At 33.6% G+C, this 27,124-nt stretch overlaps 1 protein-coding gene across 1 annotated transcript in view; it reads left to right on the forward strand.

Moving 5' to 3' along the window:
- The window catches only part of TRDN (triadin), a 327,015-nt gene that overhangs the window by 222,485 nt on the left and 77,406 nt on the right, over positions 1 to 27,124 (forward strand). The window contains exons 22-23 of the mRNA XM_088023743.1: positions 11,431 to 11,481; positions 15,791 to 15,841. Of these exons, the coding sequence (XP_087879869.1) occupies positions 11,431 to 11,481; positions 15,791 to 15,841 (102 nt within the window). The remainder of the gene's footprint in view (positions 1 to 11,430; positions 11,482 to 15,790; positions 15,842 to 27,124) is intronic.

The following is a 27,124-nucleotide window of genomic DNA, read 5'->3' on the forward strand; positions in this document are numbered from 1 at the left end:
TACAGCACACCAAGAAAAGGCCTCCTTACGAGCTCAAGAACATCAAGCTGCTAGTTATGCTTTTTGTTCTTTTAATATTTCGTTCCATTCCTGCTATTATCCTGAAGCCATATATGATTGGATCTTTTTTCCCTCAGAAATCTTTAATAGGATGTATATTATAAGTTACTATGTTATAAAACAAAGGTTGTTTCCTGAGGTTTTTTTTCTTTTTATTGACTTTTTTCTTTCATTTATAAATCAATTTTCCATTAAAGATCTGTTTAGGAAAAAAAAATTGGCATATACTACCTTAAATAAAATTGTATAAAAATCAATTTTTATGCTACATCCTATAATAGATTAATGGAGGTTAGCTCCATTCTTTAAAAATCAAATTGCAAGAAATCATATGAAATCATTAGCCCCACATAAAAATGCATTGTTACTTTCTTCTTGCTGTAAATGAAATTATACATTTTAGGTCAAATAATTTCAGGGATGAACATGAAAATTTTATCAACATTCTACTTAAAATTTACCTGTGTCTCATTGACTATTACTGCCCCAATTTTTCATAGAATGATAATGTAGTATAAACTGATTGAAAAGCAATTCTTAAAAAAAATGAAAATTTAATTCAGATCTTCTTTAGAATTATAAAATGGCAAAATGTAAGTTAAGAAATTTTTTCATTATTATAACTTGCAAAGTTTGGGTTTTATTTCACTTCATTCTTATACTAGAATAAAGATACTAGTCAGATAAGCCATACACAGCATCTATATTGTCCTTAAAACTCTTGGCAATAAAAATCATGGTGAACAATTCTTAACTTGTAGTTAGCACTTGTTTTTTTTTTAAATTATTTATTTATTTATTTATTTGAGAGAGAAAGTGAGAGAGAGAGAGAGAGCCCAAGAGGGGGTAGGGTCAGAGGGAGAAGCAGACTCCCTGCCGAGCAGGGAGCCGGATGTGGGACTCGATCCCGGGACTCCAGGATCATGACCTGAGCCGAAGGCAGTCACTTAACCAACTGAGCCACCCAGGCGTGCCCTGTAGTTAGCACTTGTATTGTTGGTCCTTGAAAAAAAACTGAGGAAAGCTAATGGTAATCAAAAATATTAACCTGTTTGAACAGTAGAGTATAGGGCTGTCTCAAAATAACACATAAAGCTTAGTCTACCTTTCCCATAATTTATTCTGTGACATTAGGCTAGTTACCTGCCTTACCTAGCCTCTTTTATAAGCCAAGACTATTTCACTAAACAATCGCTAAAGGATTTGCCAGTCATAATATTGTCTAATTCTCATTTGTAAAAATTGTCTCCTATGACTGAGGCATTTCCACTTTGCCCCAAATTCTGCAAAAGTATATACAAGAAAGCCAGATTGAAATTCTAAAATGAAAATGTTTTACAAATCTACTAAATGGAATTGTATTATTTGAAGTATTTACCCTGTTTACATTCAAAATATACACATAAATCACACTTAAGAATCAACAAGTATATCTCTGGAGCAAAGCATCCTATTGAATATTTAATTAAATGACATGAAGATTCTCTAAATATGATTAAACCATAAATATCAGTAACAATGCTACATAGGATATAGAAATTATGCTCTTGACACACATGCAAAAAAGAAATTGTAAAAGATGAAACAGAAGATGTTGTCTCTGGAGACAGGAGGATGTGGAGAACACAACTATGGGTGGCTTCAGTTTGGGACTATTTCCAAACAAGATGACAATGACTCTCTACGTATTTAGTCAGTTTAGTATGTATAATATTCTTTTATGAACAAAACTTTATTAATTACATTGACATAATACCAGAAAGAATATTTGGATTTAGCATCTTCAAAGACTATCACTGGAAGGATATAAATTTAAAATCTTTGGTAGGATACTATAGTTCCCTTCATCTCCAGTCCTCAGTGTGACTTTCAAGCTTTTGCTCACTGCTTCTCCTCTACTTTGCATATCCAGCAATCCAGCCACATGAACTTTCACACTCCATGGTTTGCTTATGTTGTTCCTTATGTTGGAGCTGTCTTTCCAATTCTTCTTTGGTGACAAACTTTTTATCCAGTTTCAAAATCCACTACATTTGTCAGTGCTTCCGTGAAATCTTTTCTCATTCCATCAGGTAGGGTTTGTCAATCTATATGCTATGGGCCCAGATCTCTGTGTATGTGTCTCTATGATCTATGTAGATGCATTCTGGCATTAACTGAACTCAATGCAACCGTTTGTGCTTTTTCAGCTCCCAGCACAAAAGAGACACTGAATAAATGTTTACTGAATACATTGAGTTTATCTTTTTAAAATACAAAAATGAATCCTCCTTTTAAAATATTGTTCCCAAGTGAAGGAACCTAAATGAGGGTCTTTGTTTTGCAGGGGATCACTTTGTCACACTAATAAGCCCTGTAGAAGGAGAGTTTCTAGTTTGTTTTTTTTTTTTTTTTAAATGGCGTTAGCTTTTGTTTTACTTCAACTAAATCCCGTTTGAGAGTTTTGGACTTCAATTTTCTTTTACATGTACATATATATCACAAAGTTTAAAGTACTGATAGACAAGAACTTTCTAAAACAAATCAAGGAAATCTAAAATATAATCAAATCAAATCAAACAATGAATTTAAAAAATTACACTATAACAAGTGGGATTTATTCTGGTATGCAAAGCTGGTTCAACGTTTGAAAAATCAATTAATATAATCCAACACATCAACAAGTTAAAGAAGAAACACATGATCTTATCAATATACAGAAAATCATTTGACAGAATCTAACATCCATTCATTATTAAAACCTCCAGCAAACTAGGAATAGAGCAGAACTTCCTGAACTCAATAAAGAATACCTACAGAAAACCTACAGCTAACATCAGACTTAATGACAAACAGAAGCTTCCCCCCTTAGATATGAAAAATGGCAAGGATGTCCCCTCTCACCACCTCTATTCAACATTGTACTAGAAGTACTAGTTAATGCAATAAGACAAGAAAGGGAAATACAAATTTATCAATTAGGAAGGAGGAAATAAAACTGTTTTTATTCACATATGATATGTATCTGTGTAGAAAATCTCAAAGAATCAAGAAAAACCTCCTAGAATTAGTAAGTAATTATAGCAAGGCTTCAGGATACAAGGTTAATACACACAAGTAAATTGCTCTTTTATGAGGCAGCAATAAAAAATCAGAATGAACAAAATTAAAAATGCAATACCGTTTACATTAGGAATAACAAAAGAAATATTTAGATTTAATTATAACAAGATATTTGTAAGATTTATATGAGAAGAACTACAAAACTCAAATGAAAAAAATAAAAGAACCAAATAATTGAGAATTATTCCATGGTCATGTGTAGGCAGACTCAAAATTGTTAAGATGTCAATTTTTCATCTATAGATTCAATACAATCATAATAAAAATCACAGTGAATATTGACAAACTGATATTGTGGCTATGAACAAACTTATTATTACAGTTTACATGGAAAAAAAAAGACCCAAAATAGCTAAGACAATGGAAGAACAAAGTTGGAGGACTGACACTACTACTTCAACTGTATATAAAGCTAGAACAATCAACACAGCATGGTGTTGCTGAAATAGACTAATAGATCAATGGAACAGAATAATCCAGTGATAGATCCACAAAAAAAAATAGTCAACTAATCTTTGACACAGAAGCAAAAAAGATTCAATAGAGAAAGTATAGTCTTCTCAACAAGCAGTGCTGGAACAATTGGACACCCACAAGCAAAGAAGAAGAAGAAGAGGAAGAAGTAAAGGGAGAAGAAGAAGAAGAAGAAGAAGAAGAAGAAGAAGAAGAAGAAGAAGAAGAAGAAGAAGAAAGAAGAAGAAGTAACGGCAGCATCTAGGCACAGATTCTACACACTTCTCAAAAAATAAACTCAAAGTGGATCATAGATCTAAATGTAAAATGGCAAAACTCCTAGAGGATAACATAAGAAAATCTAGGTCGTCTTGGCTTTTGGCAATGGCTTTTTAGGTACAACATCCGGGCACAATCCATGAATGAAAAATTCATAAGTTGGACTTCATTAAAATTAAACCCTTCTGTTCTTCAGAAGATACTGTCATAAAAATTTGAAGACAAGACAGAATGAGAAAAAATGTTTATAAAATACATATCTGATAAAGGACTTTTATCCAAAAAACACAAAGAAATCTTAAAACTCAATAATACGAAGAAGAAAAGTTTGTTTTAAAAATCGGCACAAGATCTGAACAGATACTTTACCAAAGAAGATATACAGATAACAAAAAAAGCATACGAAAAGATGTTCAACATCATACATCATTAGGAAATTGCAAATTAAAATAATGAAATGCCACTACGTACCTATTAGAAGGGCTAAAATCCAAAACACTAATAACATCAAATGTTGGGTAGTATGTGGAACAGGAACTCCCATTCATTGTTGGAGGGAATACAAAATAATACAGCCACTTTGGAAAACAGTTTGGTGGTTTCTTATAGAACTAAATGTACTCTTACCACACAATCCAGCAATCTTAGTATACACCCAAATGACTTAAAAACTTATGTCCATACAAAACCTGCAAACAAACATTTATACCAGCTTTATTCATAGTTGCTAAAATTTGAAACCAAATACACTCTTCTATACGTGAATAGATCATTAAACTCTGTTACATCAATACAATGCTACTTTTTACAGTACTAAAAATGCATGAGCTATCAAGTCATAGAAAGACCTAGAGGAAACTTACATTCTATATCTAAGTGAAAAAAATCCAATCTTAAAAGTCTTATTGTATAACCCCAACTACATGGTATTCTAGAAAAGGTAAAACTATGGAGATGGTATAAAGTTCAGTGGTTGTTTGGGGTTTTGGAGGAGGAAGGGATGAATCAGTGGAACACAGGGAATTTTTAGGTCAGTGAAACTAATAGTAGATGTATGTCATTTAATTTCTCAAAATCAATAGAATGACCAAAATGAACAGTGAATCTTAATGTAAACTGTGGACTTTGGTTTGGTAATGATGTACCAATATTGGTTTATCGATTGTAATAAATGTATCATGCTAGTAAGAGATGTTGATGATAAGGGAGGCTGTATGTGTTAGGGGTGGGGGTATGTGGAAACCCTGTGTCCTTGCCACTCAATTTTGCTACAAACCTTAACCTGTTCTAAAAATCATTGAAGTTCATTAATTTTAAATAAGTATATGAATCTGAAAGAATTAGTTCACTAGGTAAATTTCAAAGTACTACATTTTGAGATTCTATACCATGAATAATGGGAAGATTCATAAAAAACCCTATTTACTTTTTATTATATTAATAATTTTTAAGTTAACATTTTTCTTATATTCAATTATATTTCTTCAAAATTTTTGTATCATCTCATAAAATAAGTTTTATATTTGAAAGCTTAAACAATAATGAGACTAATTCCCAAGATCTCATATAAATGTGTCTGTACAAGAGGAGTTCTAATTATGAAACAAAGTTCAAAAGACAATATAGACTGGATAATGAATATTATTGTAGTTAAAATATAATATATTCTACTTAAAATGAAGAGATGATTAGCAATTATTACAAACATTGACATAAGTATATGCATATAGGTGTGTGAGATTTTCCAACTTTGGAAATTTACCATCCAAAATTTCTTAGATAACAAAAAGTAAAATGCTAGATTTACACTTCCAGAAAAAAAAATCCTAGGTAAATATTAGGTTGAAATATATGCTTTTATTGACAACGAAAACTGTCAAAAACCAGCAATTTGATTTTACTTTGATAACTTAGCTAGGTTAGGATTGCAAAGTCGGGCAATAACTAACCACAGAAGGTGATTGTAATGATTATTAGGCTTTTTGTAAAAAATGAAGAGCAATTTTCCTAATAAAATGTGGTCAGCACAAAATTGACAAATTTATTAATTTATTTAACAAATAGTTATTGAATTCTTAGTATGTATCAGATGACATGGTCTGGCTTCAGAAGTGTTGGGAAGGCTATGGCAGACTAATAGTTATGGAGAACAATTGATGTGCTGTAGTGATGCAAACATGTTCACTAGTCATTCTAAGGGGGCCTCTGACACACTATCTAGTGATATAAGCCACTGTTCTCTTAGCGCATAGTGTAGCAGTTTAACTCTACTTTTGTAGTTTGATAGTCTGGGTTCAAGTTTCCCACTACTGTTTAGTAGCTGTGACCTTGGGCAAGTTTTTCCTCTTAGCTTCTGCTGTCAATCTATGAAATGTAGATAATACCTAACTCACTGGAATGAGTGAGAAATTAAAGAGATTTGTCTTAGTCAGCTCAAGGTTGCTACAACAAAAGTAGCACAGACAGGGTGGCTTAAACAGAAATTTATTTATCACAGTTCTGGAGACTGGGGAGTCCAAGATCAAAGTGCCAGTCAATCTGGTTCCTGGTAAGAGTTCTCTTCCTGGTTTGCAGACAGATGCCCGCTTACTATATACCTGATATAGTAGAGAGAGAGAGAAGAGAAAGACAGAGACAGAGCTCAGCTATTTCTTATCTCTTTTACAAGGGTACTATCCCACTCACAAGGACTCCAACCTTATGACCTAATCATTTTCCAGAGCCCCACCTGCAAATACCATTACACTGGGTTTTAGGCTTCAACATACGAATTTTGGAGGGACACAAACATTCAGTTCATAACAAGATCATATGTAAAATGCCTAAGGATATAAAATGACACTTTATCATTTATGTGAATACGGGAATGACTGAAACCTAGTTTTGCCTGCTGCCAAGCAAATTATCGTCCTGTAATAATATATTTTCTTGAAACAGACATGGGAACTTTGGCATCCTGGCTGGAACATAAGTTCATGAGAAAAATTTCATGGCTAATAAAGTTTTCTATGAAAAACAAAATCTTTTATAGTAGATTTAGGGCTCAGTAGCTAATTCTGTGCTACAGTGTCTTAGTTTATCTCAGCCCCCAGATATATAAAGAAGTGCTTATTTTCCTTTTTTAAATCATTGCATATTGCTGATCTTTTCAAAAGAGCTGGGCAGAGTTGAACTAAAATGACGAAAATGCACCCCACTGAGGTACTCTCCAGAATTCCAATCAGTATTCTGATTATTACTGTGTAACGAGGACCAGAATATAAAGGCATGTGCAAAGAGTCCACTCTGCAGCCAAGCTACACAGCCTAAAATCATCATAATTACAAAGCTCAGTCAGAATTTAAAGGGAAGGGATATTTAGATGATTTCAGGAGAGTCCCTCAACTAAGATAATTTGAAAAACTATGCTATTATAGGGAAGAGCTCGTCAAAAGGACTAGAATACTGAATCCATTGGACAAGACTTTCTCCCCCATTGTGATTGCAAGATGCATATTGAACAAGTTTTGTATCTGTTTAGTTGTTTTGAAGTCTTATGCTGTGGTCTATGTCAGAGTTTTAATATACTAACACAGCCCTGCTTGCTTAGATTTCCACAGTGCTTGAGTAATGCAAGGAAGCTCTTCAGAATTGTATTTATAGTATTATATAGTTGGTGTTTTCTGAGCTCACTAACTCTTCCCACTCTGTATTGATTATGTAGCTTAACTTTCAAATAGTCTAATTTGCCTTATTTACAATATCTTGAGGAATACCTCACCATAGTCTCCAAGCCCTGACAGCATTGTCCAAATGTCATTCAGGCAAATTTTATATTATGCTTTTTAATTATCTGTCTGATTAGAGGTAGATGATAATATCGGTTACAAAATTATATTCTTTTTTAAATAAAGTGTAAAGAAAGAAATGCAATGATGTTTCCAAGGTTAGAACAAAAAAGATACCAACATGTAAATATAATTGAATTGGAAACATTTTTAATTAAGGATTTAGAGAAAAACATTTTAAAATGTTACAATTATGTGTGTCAAGTGCTTTAGCCCATAGAATAGGGAATGATTAAATGTATCATTAGGACAAAGAGAAAGTTAAAGATAGCTTCTGACCAAGTCATACTTAATTACAGAGTTAATGGACAGTGTCCTAGTAAAATTAAATTCTGAAAACATCTTTTAAGAAGCATTCAAAATTATTATTAAATAAACATCAATATATTTTCCTTCATGGGGATTACAAACACAGCATTTTAAACCATTTAGAGAACTTGAGAATCCTTTTCTCTGTATTGATTTATAAAATTTAAATTTTGGAGTTTGGAAAAATATTAAATTCTATAAAATGCCTTTTCTAAAATTTTTCTGATTGTCAAAAATTATGTCCAAATGAACAGAAAACAATAACAGATGCATGTAGAGCACTCATATTAAATATTAAAAAAAATCCATGCAATTAGTCACAATTAAATCACTTTAGGAACAATATATTATCACTTTAAAGAGCAAGAGAAATGTCATGAAACAATTTTAATATTTTTGATGCTATGTGATGTATATTAGTAGTCATATCCAGGAAATTATCAAGTATTATTAAACTTATAAATAGAGCTCTCCATATGGTTCTTTAAAACTCGTCTTTCCATCAGAAGAAAAATCCATAAAGTTTGATACATTGATCTTATTCATTAAGCTTGTGAAAAAATATCTCAAATCAGCAGATGTCTTGTATCTACAAAAGAGGTAAAAAAGGACAGTTTTTAAAATGACATTTCTAAAAGCTAGCTGTGTAAGAAAGGTTGACAATTTTGAGTTTGATTCTTTTCACAGCCGGGAGGCTTAAATTGCCTGATGATTCTGTTAGGCTTTTTAAACCTTCCAGTTTCAGTTTCTTTTTAAAATTTAGCTATATGTGATATTGACATCAAACCATGATGCTCCAACAGAAACATTTTTAATATCTTAATGTCACTAATAATAAATTGATATTGAACTTGATCATTCAGAGCAATGAAAAATAAATAGCAGTCAGATCAAAGATATTCTTAATTGTACTATTTCCTTTAAACACATTGCCTGGGGTTCAAAATATTTATGTTTGTGCTAAGGAAAAACTCTAGTGCTGACTTCCTCCATTATAAGAGTGTCCATTATTTTAGTCTTTTGTTTTGCCTGTTTCATGGGCATTAAAAAAAATTCTTCTAGAAGAAAACACTGTTGTTATAGATACATTTTATCTTCTACAGGACCATGTTAGAAGAAAAAGCAAATGCTATTTTCTATTTTTAATCTTGATTAGATATATTCAGTCCCTTAACAAAAAAAATCTGGGCCTCGGACACCTGGGTGGCTCAGTCAGTTAAGCATTTGACTTTGGTTTTGGCTCAGGTTATGATCTCAGGGTCGTGAGATCTGGCTCTGCGTTTGGCATGGAGTCGGCTTGAGAGTCTTTCTCCCTCTGCTCCTCCTGCTCATGCTCTTTCTCTCTCTCTAGAATAAATAAATAAATATTAAAAAAATTCCTGGCATTATTGAAATTGAATATATTCCTCTTAACACGAATAATTTTTATCTAGTAAACTATTTAAAACTTGACTTGCATTACTATTTTGATCACAGTTTGTGTGATTTTAAAACATTTGGCAATAGCTAATCAAAATAAGATTAAGTTTATTAGTCCAATATGTGAATGATATTTCAGTATAGGCAAATTATATAAGATTGGATTTGAAATATATAAGTAAAACATTATAACCCATCAGTCTTTTTTTTAATTTGCATGTATTATGAAGAACATAATTTTTAACGTTCTGGTTTATTTTGCCTTTGTATACTTAGTTTATTCACGAAGTCAAGTCAGTATGTGTAAACAAAGTAATAAGATTTGTTTGGGGCATTCAAAATTCATGTTATTGATTATATTGTTAGTTTCCATTTATCAATGAGACTGCAGGTTGCTTTGCTTCTGCAACACTTGCATATAATCTGTACTTTACTTGTATTTCCAACTATTTGCTAGACATTTCCTTTTTGGTATCTTGTTGACACATGAAACATAATACATTCAAAACAAAGATGATTTTTTCTCCAAAGGCTTCTATTTCTTACATTTCATATCTCAATTGATGGCAGATTATCCTTGTACATGTGAAACATGTACAAACTCCAGAAGCTATCCTCAGCATTTTAAAAATCTGTTTTACATCTTACATCCAGTTATATTGTTAAATTGGCATCTCCTGACTAGTGAGATTCTCCTCAACGTAGGAGCCTAAACCCAAATGGCATCTTCTCAGTGAAAACCTTCCCAATTATAAAATAGAGCTATTAATCATTTCTCTGTTATCTATAGAGCTCCACTGAGAACTTACCACATGCTGCAATATTTTGCTATTTATTAGCTGATGGTTTCAAATGCTGTTTCTGTGTACAGACCACTCCAAAAGGTAGTGGTATATTTTACACAGCCAATTTTACTGTGCTCATGATTTAGAGGGTCAGGAATTTAGGAGGGATCAACTAGGCAGTTTTTACTTGGGTATCTTATGTGATTGCAATCAAATGTAGGCTTAGGCTGTAGTCATCTAAGTAATCATCTGTGGATGTCCAAGATGCTTCACTCACTTAGATGGCTAGCAGCTGTTGGCTGGAGGCTCAACGGGAGCTATTGACTGGGCTGCGTGTATGTAGCTTTTCTAGCATGGTGGTATTAGCTAGAGTACTTAGTGGCAGTCAGGTTCCTCAGAGCTGTTGTCCCTGGAAAAGCAGGTGGAAACTGCTTGGCTTTCATGATTAGCCCAGGAAGTCACACAGCATAACTTCCATTGCATTCTGTTGGTTACAGGTGACTCACACACCAAACTGCCAGAGGACCAGCTCAAGCCTCCCCATTATCTCTTCTGTCCTTCTAAAATGTGTCTTTCTCTCCCTTTTCTCTACATCTACCTAAATCCTTTCCATTTTCAAGGTCTGCCTCAATACCACCTACCAAAGCTTTTCCTGATCTCATCATTCAGCTAGGAGAGCCAGGGCCTCTGTGGTTGAGTTCAGAGAAATATCAGTTCAAATCCCAGTCCTCCTGTCTGAGCCACGTGACCTTGGAAAAGTTACTTAATCCCTTTATGTGAAAAGTAGAAGTAGTAACAGGATCTGCCTACCTTACAAGGTTGCCATGAACATCGAATGGCCAAACAGTAGAGAACATTCCCTATGACAGATAGTGAATAGACAATGTTAGCTACCATTGTTATATTGTCTTTCGTCAAAGCCCGTAGCATTTTATTTGTACCTTTAGTGTGTCTATCATAGTCTTCCAATTGTGATAATAATTCGTGGGCTTATTTTGTATCTTTTGCATATTTAGTCAATGTTTTACAGGCAACTTACCAGTAGACATGTCTGTCTTGAATACCAACTCAAAACCACTCTGAGTCATTAAGCCTCAGGAAAAAAAACAAACAACATGAAGAAACTTGCAGGTTTTTTTTTTTTTTTTTTTCCTGTGATTCCTTGTAACCTTTTCTCCCCATGATTCCTCTTGCAGAAATTAAAAAAGAAAAATCCAGGACGACTTCCTCAGTTTTGAAGGATAAAGGTAATGGAGTCAATTTAACATAACACTAGAAATTTATAAGCAAAAATATCTGGAAAAGTCTGTAGTATCTTAGACTCATCTCCTTCGCAGATGGGTGAGCCCAAACTGCCCAGGTCACACTCATATATTTGAAAACTTGTATTTATTGACTTATCCCCCTTTCTTCCAGTTCACTATGACTTAAAAAGTGCTCAATTTCCAAAAGAAAGAGAAAGGATTTTCCTTAAATAATGAAAAGATTAAAAAACAAACAAAGTTAGAAGGGAAGTAAAACTATGGAAAGAACTTGCATCCATGTGCTCTGATTCTCTCTTTTCTATCCATTCACAAAATATATATTTAGTGCAGAATCAACTCTGGAGAAATAAAGATGGCAAAGCAAGTAACAGGGAGGAAGACTCGGGAATTGGAGTGCTCAATTGTTCTTTTCAAAGACTCTTAGTCAAGTTTGGTCTGCTTGAGTCTTGTCAGGCTCTTTGTTGTGGTAAATGAGCAAGGCATTCTTATTTAAATTTTGTGATCTCAGTCTTTGGAATGGCCTGGCTTTCCTTTCTGTCCATCTGAATCCCAGACATTTTCTAACACTAATGTTCACATAAAACATCAAGCTTTCTCAGTCTACTTCAACTTTCACTGAACCCTCTCATCTAAATTCACAAACTTATATATTCATAATCTAATATATATACATATACACATATGTTTTGTATTATTTAATTGAAATGCCACCTATTTAAGCATCAAGAGCTAATGTTATTCATGTTATTTTTTTATGTGGACTGATAAGTACCACATTCAATAATTACTGCATCTAGTATACAGTAATCAGAACATGTGCTCACCAGACACCAGGAGTACAAGAAAGGCATAGTCTATGCCCTCATGGAATTTACAGTGTTAATTACATAATTAATTAAAACAATAAGAATTATGGAAGGAATATACAGGATGCTGTAAGAGGCTGTAATCGGGGATTCTAATTGAATCTGGGGAAGCAGAGGAGGCTTTCCTGAAGAAGTGATATTTAAATTCAAGTAAGAAGGATAAGGAATTAGCCAGGCCCAAGTGTGAGAATTGTTTGAGAGAAGAACTGAAGCAGGGCATCTGCTCTTTGCCAGGCACACTGATATCTACTTTATACATTTTGCTTCAGCAAGTTGTGCTTGAAATCTCAGTTGTTTTATAAACAAGGAAGCTGAGGCATAGATATATAATGTAAGCTACTCGGTATCCCAATTGTGGCTAAGAGGTGAAGGCAAAAATCAAAGTCAAGTCTCTCAGACACTGAAGTTCATCTTTTCATTTTAACACAGATACTGTTTGCTCCTTAAAATAGGGCTCTTATATTTGTATTCTTCAGAGCAATTTTGCTTTGAGGGTAGAGTTCATTACCTAAGTTTGAAAAATCTATTTGACCCTGATACATTGGCTCTGCATATAGAAAAATAGTCTTTGTCCTTTTGTTATTGGGGAAGTCTCCCCTTAATTCCCACAGAAGAGTTCAGTCGATTCTTTCTCCAGTGATACTGACTTTGAGAGAAACTCCTTCTCATTCTCCTCTCTCATTTTATCTGACAGTTATCGAGAACACTGTCCTTCATTGCGTGAGAACTAAAGGTGTCATTGAAAGATACTACCAGGAAAATCCAAATATATGTATGGTTACTTATATACACATATATGTATATGATTTGCAAACCATAATTTGCACAAGGGAAACCTTCCGCCCTTCTAATGTAGTATGAGATACATTTATTTTGGTCCACGGTTATGCCACAGGAATAGTTGGACCGTATATTATCGTTTGCAATAAAAGCAGCTCAAAAGAAAGATTGGAGCTTACCTCCAAAGCTACTTTTGAGGCACTGATGATTATCAAAAATTTAAACTACTACTTAAAGACCTCACTTGTACCAAAGCTTAAACTAGTTGGAAATGGTAGTTGTAAAAATCTGTCTTGGAAAATATTATCTGGGAGATTTAAATCCACACCAACCGCTAAGTAGACTCCTGTAATTTCTATTTTTGTTGTTATTGTTATTAATGCACAATTGCAGGCAATTTTCTAGTGAATACTTTTCCCTCAATGTTAAATTCTGTACTATTTGCAAGATGTTTCCAGTCACTAGAAAATCATGTATACAAAGGTTCACTGCCCATGATTATTGATTTAGAACTATTTCAAATGCACCTCTTTTCTTGCTCAACTGTGTTAATGCTGTCAAATGTCTTTGTTACATATTAGTTGGATATTATTTTAAAAGAAATTTATTGCCATCTTTCCTTTATTTTCTGAATATAATTTATCATTACAAAAAAAATCAAAGAGAAAATTTGCAGTGTTACCTGTAAGATGTCAGGGACATTAAAAACCCCTGCAATAATACTGTTTTTGGAGAAGCTCTTTGAAGTTTGCTGCTGAGGTGTGGCAGAATCAGAATGAAGCAATTCCACTTGCAAAAAAGCCACTTAGTGCATTGGAGTCACTGTATTTTGTGAGTTATTTCTATTAAACAGCTAAAAGGTTGCCTACATTTGCCAGTCTCTCACTGATTCCACTTGCATGTACACATTAGAATCCATACTGAAGCAATGCTAGAACTCATAAAACCAGGATTATTACACAGAAATCATTTGGGGCCACATTTATTGGGAATTTGATGACCATGAGTAACTTAGGCATTTAGAGAAACATCATTAGGCTGTGTCTTGCTTTAAGAAGCTATAGAGAGGTCTAGGGATGATTGTTCCAAACAAAAAGAGCAGGGGAAAGACACATCCTTCTATTTTCTGAGAGCTTTCTCCATATTTGAGGTGATGAGTCTATGACTTTCAAATACATTATAAAATTACATCTCTTATTCTACTTCTTCCTTCTTTCTCCACCAATATCAAAGCAGTCTTGTGGGTCCTCTGCCTCAGCCTTGGATTTTATAACTGCTTTAATCTCATGCAAACATATATGCTTAACTGATGTAAAACAATATACTGTATCTTGAATTCTCAAGTTCCAAGCACACACTCCCCCACCCCACTAGGGATCTGTCCCCACCATCACTTCTCATTTCACAATACATTTTTTTTTTGTTTAACCAGGAAATGCAAAAGCAGTAAATTACCCCCATTAGCTTGAAAAAAAGTTAATGAAGCTTCTCAGTCTGTTTATTCAATCCATAGCTCTTGATTTCATCTTCAGATGCTGAAATATAGAAAAAAAATAGGCCTTACTTATACTTAGTACGTTAAATGGCAACATGGACTTTTCCTTGCCACCAAATCCATTTAAAAATATTCTGCAAACATATGGATATTTAAGGCTATAGCTTATCTACCAAGAAAATCTTGTTTTGAGGAACACAGCCTTTTCAGTAGGACTCCTAACTCCATTTATGACCCCGTCCACAGTCACCTAGATTCAATTCTAAGTGATTGCTTGAGTGCGATATCCATTCACAAGTGCCACCATCATATGCTGCATTCCCACCCCAACCCATAAGGTGGGAATAGAACAGAGGGCTGGCAGGGTAGATTTTTTTTTTCCTTTCCTTCCTCTCTCACTGCATTAAATGTCATTTTTGTCAGTGAAATGGACACTGAGATACAATGTTGCAGAGAAGGCAGAAAACTGGTTTATCTTTTGTAGGCTGTGGATGAAGCATGATGCTGTTCAAGACATCACTCATTTGTATGTCTGGAACCCATGATATGATTAGAATCACTTTGTATTTGAACCTAGTAGAATAAATGAAGTCTTATTTTGTTTTAACTAAGGGCCACATTTTTAAGATGTTGGAAGTTTGTGGATAAAATTGTCCTTGTATTTTATTTCAGTCTTATTCTTGAAATTAGTTTGACTTGAGTCTGATGACTAAAGCACTGCACTTCCATGACAGATGCAGGGTTTTCCATTTGTTTATTTTATAAAAAAATCACATAGCCTGAAAGAAATAAACTAAGCTAATGCTGATTATAACAGTTTTGGGAGACTTCTAGAAGCTGTATGTTTTTAAAAATTACAGCTAAAATAAGTTCCTATCCCCCCAAAAGCCCATTCTCTTAAATGAACAAATAGATTGTAACTCACTCAAAAATTTACATTTCTTTTAAGTGAAAATGATCAGAGGATGGCTTGTTGTACTCTATACTGTAGTTTCCTTGTCTCTGTATGACTAAAATCATTTTTGAAGGAAAACATCATGTAATTTCCACCCAGGTTCACTTTACTGATAGCTTACTGACTCATTGAGATTTGACTGTTCTCAAATCCTTTTATGTTGGCTTCAAATAAATGCTCAATGTTTCTTTCCAGAGCTTATTAAGGGGAAAGAAGTGAAAGTTCCAGTTTCCCTAAAGGAAAAAGGTAATATTGTATAATGAAATGTAAAAACACATTGACCTGCCTACTGCATATTCAGTTATTTGCAACAAAGTAATATATCATTTATTTTTCAGGCTTTTAAAACTATAATTTTTATATGCCTTGTATATTTTTGAGCAAAGGAGGAAGGACTATTTTCTATCATAAAATTCTAAATTGTACTATGAAACAACAAAGACAAGAGTAGCTATGTCAGAAATACCGTGGAAGCTTTTTAAAATGCATATGTTATTCTGATTCCACAAGTCTGTATAATGGAAAAATCTGCATTTTATAAATATCCCAAGGTGAATCTTATAAGGAATAGCTATGGAAACCAAAGATTTAAGATAAAAATACTTAAAATTTCTCAGTGATAGCTTGCCATTCTGTTAGGTTCGGATACAATAAAACTAAACAAATTTTATAGCTGGGACGAACTTAGAGATAAACTATAATCCAATACCCTCATCTTATAGATAAATAAAACTGGAATAGTCAAGAAGTTTTTCAAAGTTATTGTAATTCGAAATAGAGCCAGCATAAAAATTTGATCTTCTTAATCAAGCACTATAATAATGCATCCTAGTGCATTCCCATTATACTAGGCTCAAAGTAATGTGGATTCTGACATGCTATACACCAAGTTATGTCCCTTAAAGCAAAAGTAAATATGCTAAGTCCAATGTAATATATTTAGTTTCTAATTAACTCCAGTACATTCTAAGGGCATGGTATCATACTCAGAATTATCTAATATTCCTTGTTGTCAAGATAAACATAAGTGAACCAGTGAAACCATGAAGTATATTGAATATTAGAAATAGAACCTGTTTCTACATTTACCTGAGAAGAAGATCTACAGGAACAATCGGCCAATTAACGCACAGAGACATAGTGGTAAAAATCCCAACTTACTGGCAGTATTTTATTAAAAAGAAAGAGACTTTTGGTGAACTTGTAACACATGTGTTGGAGTTGGGAGAGTTATGGGAGAGCTGGGGAGGGGAAAGCTGACAGAAGAATCAGTCAGAGAAATGAAGGGCGCATGGAGAGTCTTCATTAGTCAGTGTGGCAATGTATAAAAAACATACCCTTAAGTCATACTTTTCTAACTTTGCAATTAATTTTAAATTAAACAAAATTGCTATTTAATGAAACACAAAAGCACAACATGATTTTTTTCTCAGCCCGTAGACGTACTTGATTTTCTTAAAAAGTATTTTAAAGCAATGTAGACTTCAAACCTATTAAGGAATTTATGTTTCACTTTAGAAAGGTATTATCATATCTAAAGCTTTATCATCATTTATGATAGTAGTTATTTTGGTGCTATATACAACTTTGTACTATTCTGGTATAATGTGAAAATTTGAATATTTTGCTCTGTAAGAGAATTCTTACATGTAATGTTAAATGTCCAGTAGATAGCAAAATGTAGCTACATTTTAGAAAATGAATTAATTGTGAAGACTGACACTCCTATGGATTTACCTAAACACTAATTCATTTTTAAGAAACTCTAGATTTCTTTGGCATGATCTGATTGGTGATTAGAACAGACAGTTACATCACAATCTAAGTTGAAATGATTTGATGCCATTAAATAATTTAATCACTTAATGATGCTGTTATTCCTTTGCCAATCTAAAACAGAAATATAAAAAAAATGAGGAACAGACAAACACATTGCAAATTTGCACATTTTTTATTAAGGAAGTTCAGTTCAAAAAGATTCCCCTAGAAGAAATGCATGTGGAATATATACATATGAACGAAAAACAATTCAGGTTTCCATCAAAATCACTTGATGTGTATTTTAGTCTTTGATCCCTGGACATATATACTTAAGAGCTTCCTTTCTTTTTTCCCCTCATTCCAGGTATCCTTTTTTCATCATCCTGTACCATATGGTCAGTGTAGCATGAGCCAGTTCATGGTCACAGATAATGGCGGTGGAAAATAATTTTGGAAAAGATACATATTTTTAATATTATACCCCTATTTCATGAATGCTGAATTTTTGTTATTGCACCATTTTCTTCCTAATTTTTAATGACAAGTATGTATAGACAAGGGATGGTTTGCATAAAAAGTCAATTAAATGCAGTCACTAGAACTATTATTTTATTTTATTGAAGTATAATTGACACACAATATCTTACTAGTTTCACATGTACATCATGGTGATTCAATATTTTTATACATTATGAAATGATCCCCCGATAAGTCTAGTTACTGTCACCATACAAAATTATTACCATATTATTGACCATATCCTCTATACTGTACACCACACCCCCATGACTTACTTATTTTATAACTGGAAGTTTGTATCTCTTATCCCTCTTCACCTCTTTCGCTCTTCCCCACCTCTGGTAATCAAAAATTTGTTTGCTATATTTATGAGACTATTTCTGTCTTGTTTTGTTTGTTTTGTTTTTTAGATTCCACATGTAAGTGAAATTATATGGTATTTGTCTTTCTCTAATTTATTTCACTTAGCAGAGTACCTTCTAGGTCCATACATGTTGTTGCAAATGGCAAGATTTCATTCTTTTTTGTGGCTGAGTAAAGCCCATTGTTTATATATGGTTAGAGTAGGATTTAAGACAAAAAGAGAACAAATCTGAGCAGAAAAGATAAATTTCACACTGGAAAAATGTATTGCAATGCATATAATGAACAAAGCATAAAGAATCACATTATACTTTTTAAATCTACAGATTATAAAAACAGAAGAAACACACCTGAAATGCCAAATTTGTTGACTTTTATTTATTTTAAACATAGTTAATTGAACATACAACCAAAAACTAATTTTATAATCACTGAAACATGTGGGTAAGATTTGTAATTTTTGATCAGGACTGAATAATGTAACTTATTTCCATGATATAGTAAAAGTCAAATAATTGAAAGAGAAATGATAGCTGGAATCTATCTCAACTACATGAAGTTTTTTAATAGGATATTTATATAAAGCCCATTTTAGTACTAAGATGATGTATATAAAATAATTTGAGTAATCTTGGAAGATTATTGTAGTCACAATTCAATATCATGGATTTGATAATATTTTATTTTATTTTTAAAGATTTATTTATTTATTTGAGAAAGAGAGAGAGAGAGCATGTGTGGAAGGGCAGAAAGGACAGAGGAAGATAGAGAGAGTCTTAAGCAGACTCCGCGCTGAGCGCAGAGCTCGAGTTGGGGCTCAGTCTCACGACCCTGAGATCATGACCTGAGCTGAAACCAAGAGTCAGATGCTTAGCTGACTGTACCACCCAGGCGCCCCAACTTGATAATATTTTAGAAGGTAGTAATACAATTCAAAATTACTTCAACATATTGGAAGCTAGTTTCAATAGAAATGAACATAAGGGATTCAATTTGGGACAAAATCAAATTGTATAGGTTTAAGAGAAAAACACTGCACAAAAACAGCACAGAAGAATTTTGCCTTAAAGAATTCCTCAAGTGAATACGAATAAAAAATGCAGCACTAGAATTTGAAAATATGAATTATACTGCTAAGAGTGACAATAATAGTTCACATCACCATTGCTCTTTACTCTATTTCAAATGATTTTGAGCCTCATGGCCTTGTATGGTGTGTAGTTGATTAAATACTTTTCACATTTTAAAAAGTGTAAAAACAACAACAACCATGTTTTACATGTTTACATACTCCACAAGCACTTTACTAGATATTTTCTACTAAAATAACCAAGACAAAACTCATTACATTTTCTATTTGCTCATTCACCCTTCTGTGTTTTTAATTTTCTGATTTTTCTCCAATCCTTTCAATATCTCCTTTTGGGCTATTTTCACAAAGTGCAAAGTGATTGTCCTTATTTCAGAATATCGTATTTGATTCCAAATATTCTTCATTGCACTTAAGACTTTTTTTTTTTTTTTTTTGTAGTAATGTAGGTGCTTGGAGGGGAGCCTTAATGCTTTCTTTATGGAAGTTTCTCAGTTACAAAGAATGACCACCAGGAAGTGAGAATTCCTGTGAATTTATTTTGGAAGAACATAAAGTATTTTGTTCAAGCACAGCCCAGTGGAAGAACTGGTACATAGCAGTTGTGTTAAATCTGGTTTAGCCCTTTAGAAGAACTACTCCAGATGAAATGCCTGGTCTGAGGACATCTGTGTTTGAGGTTTCCCACTTCTCATTAACTTTTCTATAAAGATTCTGATTTTTGTGTCCAGCTGATTGATTGTATATATTTGATCTGAACAAAACAAAATAAACAATAAGTACAATCTTGGTTTATACCAGGCAAAGTCAGAAAGTTTTAGCTTGTCCATCCATCTATCTCTTTCTCTCACTTCAGTTGCCGTGTAACCTGACATAATTTAACATGATATCATAAAAGTAGCTGAAAACACCAATTTTCTTTTTTGCATACTTATTTTTTAGATTAGGAATTAATAATCTTCAATTTCATATTTGCATGAAAAAATACAGTTTTCAGCTACTTCTGTCTCATAAAATTTGGAGGGTAGCTTCATGTGACATTAAAGATAAGGGTCAATCATTTGTGGTAATGAAAATTATTTAAGCATCAAATCATAGACAAAAAAGAATTGGTCAGCTACTTAATTCTAAATATTTGCCTATAAAATTAAGCTAAACTCACAGTTTTGCTGTAGTATCTCTAATGATTCTTTTCTCAAAGAAGTTTATAGACCATATTAAACAGACTCAAATATGTGGATTATATACAATAATATATTTAGAATAATAAATAAGGTCACAGTTATAGCATTTAGAAAGCAGTACTATAGAAATCCATACATTTTATCATTTATATTAATCAAAGTAATATTTCTTCAACAAATAGCAAAGTAGACAGTGAAAACAAATAAGGACCTTGATGGTAAATCTGTAAATAATTTTATTCTGCCACAACTTCTATTAAATCATAGAAATCACTATGGAACCAAGAATATCTTGACTAATTTTCCAAGTCATCATTTGTGATATTCCCTCTTATTGTAATTTTTAAATTGGTGTTTATTATGTGTAAGTCCTAAGGTTGGTTTAATATTTGTTGTTGTTGCCTTAGCAATCTCTCAATAGTTGTTGCAAATTAATATTGAAATGAAAAGTAAATTTAAAGAAATGACTCCAGGATAACCTCTCACATGACTTCAAACATTAATTTTTTTGCTGATAAACTTTTCATCACCTATAATGGAATAGAAAGTAGGGGAAATATTCAGACAACTTATTTTCACCTACATTTTTCTTTTGTGTTTTTCCTCAGCTAATGACTCTTCAGTATTTCTCAAAACATTTACTGAGTCCCTACTATGTTTAACAAACTGGTTGGTTGGTTGGTTGGTTGGTTGGTCAGTTGGTGGCTCTTTTAGGCACTGCGTTTGATGCTGCAAATCTTAAATGATACAAGTCTCCAATTGCACTGAATTAACTTACAGGCAGACATATAAGTACAAAATAAAATCCAGATGCTGAGAATTCTTTCACAATGTGTACATATATTAAATCACCATGATGTACACTTTAAATATCTATCAATTTTATGTGTCACTTATACTTGTAATAATGCTGAAATAAAAATAAAATAAAATGGAGTAAAATAAAATAAAATCCACTGGAGATAAGTAAGATAAGAATTATACCCAATGCCATAAAACTATAGAGAAAAAGCAACTTTAAAGCAAAGAATTCACATCTCATATTTAAACAGAGATACATTGTAATATAAAATATAACAAGTGGAACATATATAGTTTTTCCCTTCTGGACACTTGTCATTTTGCTTAAGAGTCAAAGAACAATATGTGTAAATGATAATACATGAACAGAACAGATTTAATTAAGAACAGAACAGTCAACTTAAAAGTTTGTAAAAACTACTTAATGACATAAAGATGTCTTAAGATGTAGCCTTTAGCTATTTTAGGGAAGTTACTAGCACTAGTCTTATGAGATGCCAGTTTTCTCATTAATCAAATTCTGCTACTATATTCTACAAATTCTATGAAATTTTAGTTACATAGGTGAATCTTATTTGTGTCTATATGTGTTTCCCTTTTCAGTAATAAAAAATCTGATTAGAGTGATTTTTAACAAATAAGGAGTTTGTTTTGGGCAACAAGGTGACCAAGGGGAGGAAGACTAAGGTGCAAAATTGTTCAAGGATGTTGTCAAGAATCCAGGCTTCTGGCTTCACCTTCCTTCCAACTTTGCCACCATTAGCTTGCGTCTTTGGTCTTAAGGATGGCAAGTTTGCTGTAGAACATCCAGGTATTTTACAAGGATTCTTGCCAGGAACAGGACAAAGATTCAAAACCTTTTCCTCACAAGGCGTTGTCTATTTGGGAAGGAAAGCCTATTTCAGGGAATTTTTGTCCACACCTTTCTGGCCATAACTGCTTCACAGTGGCTAATCTAACTCCAAAACTAAAATATTTACCATCTGGTATTTTACAGAAAAAGTTTGCCAACCCCACTATAAGCCATATTAAGGATTTTGGTATTTAGTTTAAGGGCAGTGGACATACACAAAAGTATTTTATACATGTTTGAGTGTACAGGGGACAAGGGTTGCATTCTGTAATGGCCACTATGGCAGTGGGTTGGAGAAGGGCAGAATGGGATTCAAGAAGACCAATTAAGATGCTACTGATAATATCTAGGTGAGTGCTTATGGTACCTTGACCTGGGATGGTTGCAGGTGAAATGGAGAGAAGAGGACATTTTTGACAAATACAATATTTAATAAGATTTCTATTTTATACAACTAAATGTTTGGTGACACCACTGAGGTGCAACACCAGAAAAGGATAAGCTTAGGATAAATCATAAGTCTGGCTTGCAACATGTTCAGTTTGGGGTGCTTATAGGACATCCAAGTAGAAATGTAGAGTTGGAAGCTGACTATCTGAGCATAAGGTTCAGAAAAGGAAATCAGGTTGAAGATAGACTTGTGGGGTATGTTTGCCAGTGTATGGAGTTTGAAGGTGTGGGCATGCATGGATGAGTGATGGAAAGAGTCAAAGTGAGAAGAGTAAAGTTCTGAGTAAAGTTAGTAAAGAGTACATTTAAAACTGAATCTTGAGGAACGCAGAACATTTTTTTTTAAGATTCTATATATTTATTTGACAGAGAGAGACACATCGAGAGCAGGAACACAAGCAGGGGGACTGGGGGAGGGAGAAGCAGGCTTCCCACTGAGCAGGGAGCCCCATGCGGTGCTCGATCCCAGAACCCTGGGATCATGACCTGAGCCGAAGGCAGACGACTGAGCCACCCAGGCGCCCCCAGAACATTCTTTTTAGCATGAATACAACCAGGCATCTTGAGGGCCAATACTAGTAATCTGTCTGCCCTGCTTTTTATTTTCTAAAAGTTGGTATTTTATGCATTTTCAGTTGTCACTAGTTTTTAAGTCTGATTCTGAAGGTTCCAATGTAGATTCTACAAACATCATTTCAACACTGATTTATCCACATACAGACCTGCAGGGAAAAGCTTGACAGTTTGTTGAAGAATAGATATTATATACTCTGCTTTTGTGAGAAAGAATCAAAAGCAGCTGGTCTCAGAGATTTATCCCAAAAAGCACCTTTTAGAATATGTTAACTAAATGTGTGTCAGTCAGAATGTAACCAGTGTTCCTTAACTGCTGCATTATCTAGTGACCACAGATAGTCTGATGTCCAATGACTGACATAAAAAGAATCAAGTTTTCTTCTGAAAAATTCTAGTTTTAATGTTATTTATTGTTCTAATTCTCTAAACTGACATAACAGGGATTTATTTTGTCTTTTGTAACTAATCATTCTAATAAGCAAATGCGACTAACCTATATAGTTGATTCACCATTCTGAATTTAAAAATTTTTCTAATAACATTGCAATTCACAAATATCATCTTTGCTTATGACATTGTCATCCTCTAAGAAATATTAGAGCTTCCTGTGATCCTGTTTTTAAAATCTAACAGTTGACCTAGAATACCTGATTTCATAATCAACATTAGTATTTTAAATTTTGCATAATTTTTTTTCTGTTTTTCTTTGTGTGACTTGATTCGGATTTAATTCTTGACATGATTTAATTCTGCTTTGAGATATTTTAGGGAGAAAATATTATGACTATCATGTTAACAGTGAAGAAATTGATGCAAAAAGATTAAAGGATTATCTAAGGTTTCTATGCTGGATTAGCTACTTAGTATCAGACTTAAATGCACCTAAAAATAATCTTATTGTCCTTTGTTCTTCTATATTGGAATATATTAGCAAGACTTATCCTAATGTGGTATCAAAGTTGTTTTTTTTCCCATAACAATTTTTTGTGTTTGGTAGGATTGGAGAAAAGTTACAGAGAATTTGTTGATTAAAAAAAGACCAGTTAGTTTCAAAAGCATAAAATGTCCATAGGTAACTTTACAAATCCATGATTACTCACTTCTTGAAGAATTCTTTAAGTGAAAATTGAACCAGTAATGGTAGCTCTGTCACTCTAAGCAGCAACTTACAGACTAATACTTTTCCTGTTGTGCCCATCACACCAAAATGCCAAGTTGATAAAATGGAAAGGGGTTATGTGTTCGTAAGAAAAGCTGTTGAGGTTGCCAGAATTTTCTCTCTTGTAATCATTGGCTTTACAAAATTAATGTAGCCAAGCACTGTGAATTTTTATTTTCTCCCTCCAAAACATTAACGCACAATGATAATATATATACAACTATATGTATATGAAATATATAAATAGTTACAAAGGGAAAGCCCCAAGTTTCCTTCCTTGGTAGTCTTTCCATTTAAGCTCTCATTGGAAGGGTCAAAGTAGCAGGAGAAAATGAATCACTGTCCTTTTGCATACCCACTTTTGTTGTCACTCCAAGCTGCCTTATGCAAATATTCTAATATGCTTCTCTCCTTGAGGGGAATTTTTTTTTAACGTCACAGTAAGTTTTTTTTTATTTTTCCTGCATTCTTTTCTCCTATAAGGTCATGCATTATTTTTACATATTCAAGTGAGATATAAGATGATCCATACTTAAACCCATGACCTTTTATTAACTTCACTGATTATTCTCACTTCAAGTTAAAGAAAATGAATGTTAGTGCCCAGAGAAACAAGGAAGAATCTACTTAAAGACAGACTCTCCCTTTGATAAGGAGAAACCAAAGAATGTCTACTTACTTACCTTGACAACTGATTGTTACATAACTTTCTGAACCCATTGAATGGTTGAAGGTCAACTGGCTCATTACCTAAAATATATTCAACCAGCCATTCTGCCATCTTCAAATAACATCACAGGACACTGTTCTGACTATTCTTTGTACAACTGATAGGTACAGCCTTTTCCAATTATTCCTTACTTGTTTCAGTGTGTACTCTTCACAATGGGAAACTTCAGGAAGAAAAGAATAATGAGGCACACATAGGGAGGCATCAAAGAAAGAGAAGATAAAGGCAGAGTGACACTATCAGAAATGTAGTACATTGTATTTAGCATATACAAAAGACAAAAAAATCACGAAAATGAAATGATGACAGAATGAGGCAGGAAAAATGTATGCGTTGATTCTGTGCTTTGGAGAATGCCCTTTGGCTCATTTTGTATCTTTAGTGTCCACTCAGCAAACTTTCCTTGTGAGCATCAAACTCCTTGGGAATCTTGCCGGGGAAGGATTGCAGAATCAGGACTTAAGACATAAAGCACTGAGTCAGGCATTAAATGCTGGCATTAGGAACTGGAGCTGTTTGAGAACTATGCCTACAGAAGTTTTTAAAGCATACCTGTTTTTTGTTGTCGACCTAATGGAAATGAGAGGCGAGAGAGACAGACACAGAGAGAATATGCGTGTGGGAGTATGTGGTTTACGTGTAGGCATACGTGTTATGAAAAAAGCCCCGCTCAGTAGCTGGAGACTCCAGTTTAGCTTTAAAACAACCAGCTATAGGGGCACCTGGGTGGCTTAGTTGGTTAAGTGCCTTTGGCTCCGGTCATGATCCCAGGGTCCTGGGGTTGAGCCCCTTGTCAGGCTCTCTGCTCAGTGGGGAGTCTGCTTCTTCCTCTCTCTGTCTCTTTCTCTCTCTCAAATAAATAAATAAATAAATAAATAAATAAATAAATAAATAAACCTTATTTTATTGACATATAATGTATTATTTGTTTCAGGGGTACAGATCTGTGAGTCAACAGTCTTACACAATTCACAGCACTCATCATAGTACCTACCCTCCCCGATGTCCATCATGCAGCGACCCCATCCCTCCCACCCCCCTCCACTCCAGCAACCCTCAGTTTGTTTCCTGAGACTAAGAGTCTCTTATGCTTTGTCTCCCTCTCCGGTTTCATCTTGTTTCATTTTTCCCTCCCTTCCCCTATGATCCTCTGTTTCTTAAATTCCTCATATCCGTGAGATCATAAGATACTTGTCTTTCTTTGACTTATAAATCTTTTTTAAAAATAAAATAACAAGCTATAAACTAGTTAATTCATTTACTCCAGATAATTATATCTGACCAGGGCAAATTAAATGTAAAAATCTAAAGATAATGTGCAGCGGTGTTGAATGTGGGTGAGTCTGTTCAAATGGGCTTTTCCACCTACGTAAGACTTTAGCTAATGGGACAGGGATTCCATCTCATATTTTGGTCTAAACCACCTAAAACTGAAGCTTATAAATTTGATTTTCTTAGCATCTTGAAACCACATTTTTACATTATTTTGTGTCAGTAACAATTTTTGAGTGTTGGTATAATAGTCTGGGGATGTTTTAGGTGCTATGTTTCCAAAGACGAGCAAGATAAAATCCTCGTCCAAGAAAATCTCACAATACTTGAAAAAGAGAGCTGGAAAAGAGGAAGAGTGAAGTGGTCTCCAGTGGTGCCTGAGACCAGACATATCAGATTTTTTTATCTAATCTATGGACATCTGCTATTTAGATATCAGTACCTGAGAACTCGGGAAATATTTATTAAATTATTGGGTCTGATCGTAGCCACAAATACATCAGCTAATTATCATTTTCCACTTCATAAGGTGAGAAAATGAAAATTTAATTTCAAATGCCTCTCATTAGGTCATTTGGTTAGTAAAAGAAGGGAATAAATTTCAAACCAAGGGATTTTTGTCCAGTCAGTTTATGTCTGTCTGTTTTTGTCCAACTACAATACAAAATGATCTCTGCAAGCCCTTAATTTGGATGAGATTGCATAATTACTTGAGAATGCCATCACCTTGCCCCTTGATTATGCGTGGAGGATTCATCAATTTATAAACAA

This window comes from Eumetopias jubatus, unplaced genomic scaffold (genome assembly GCF_037043125.1).
Source record: "Eumetopias jubatus isolate StellerSeaLion01/CBP00866 unplaced genomic scaffold, mEumJub1_p1.0 scaffold_6, whole genome shotgun sequence".
NCBI lineage: Eukaryota > Metazoa > Chordata > Mammalia > Carnivora > Otariidae > Eumetopias > Eumetopias jubatus.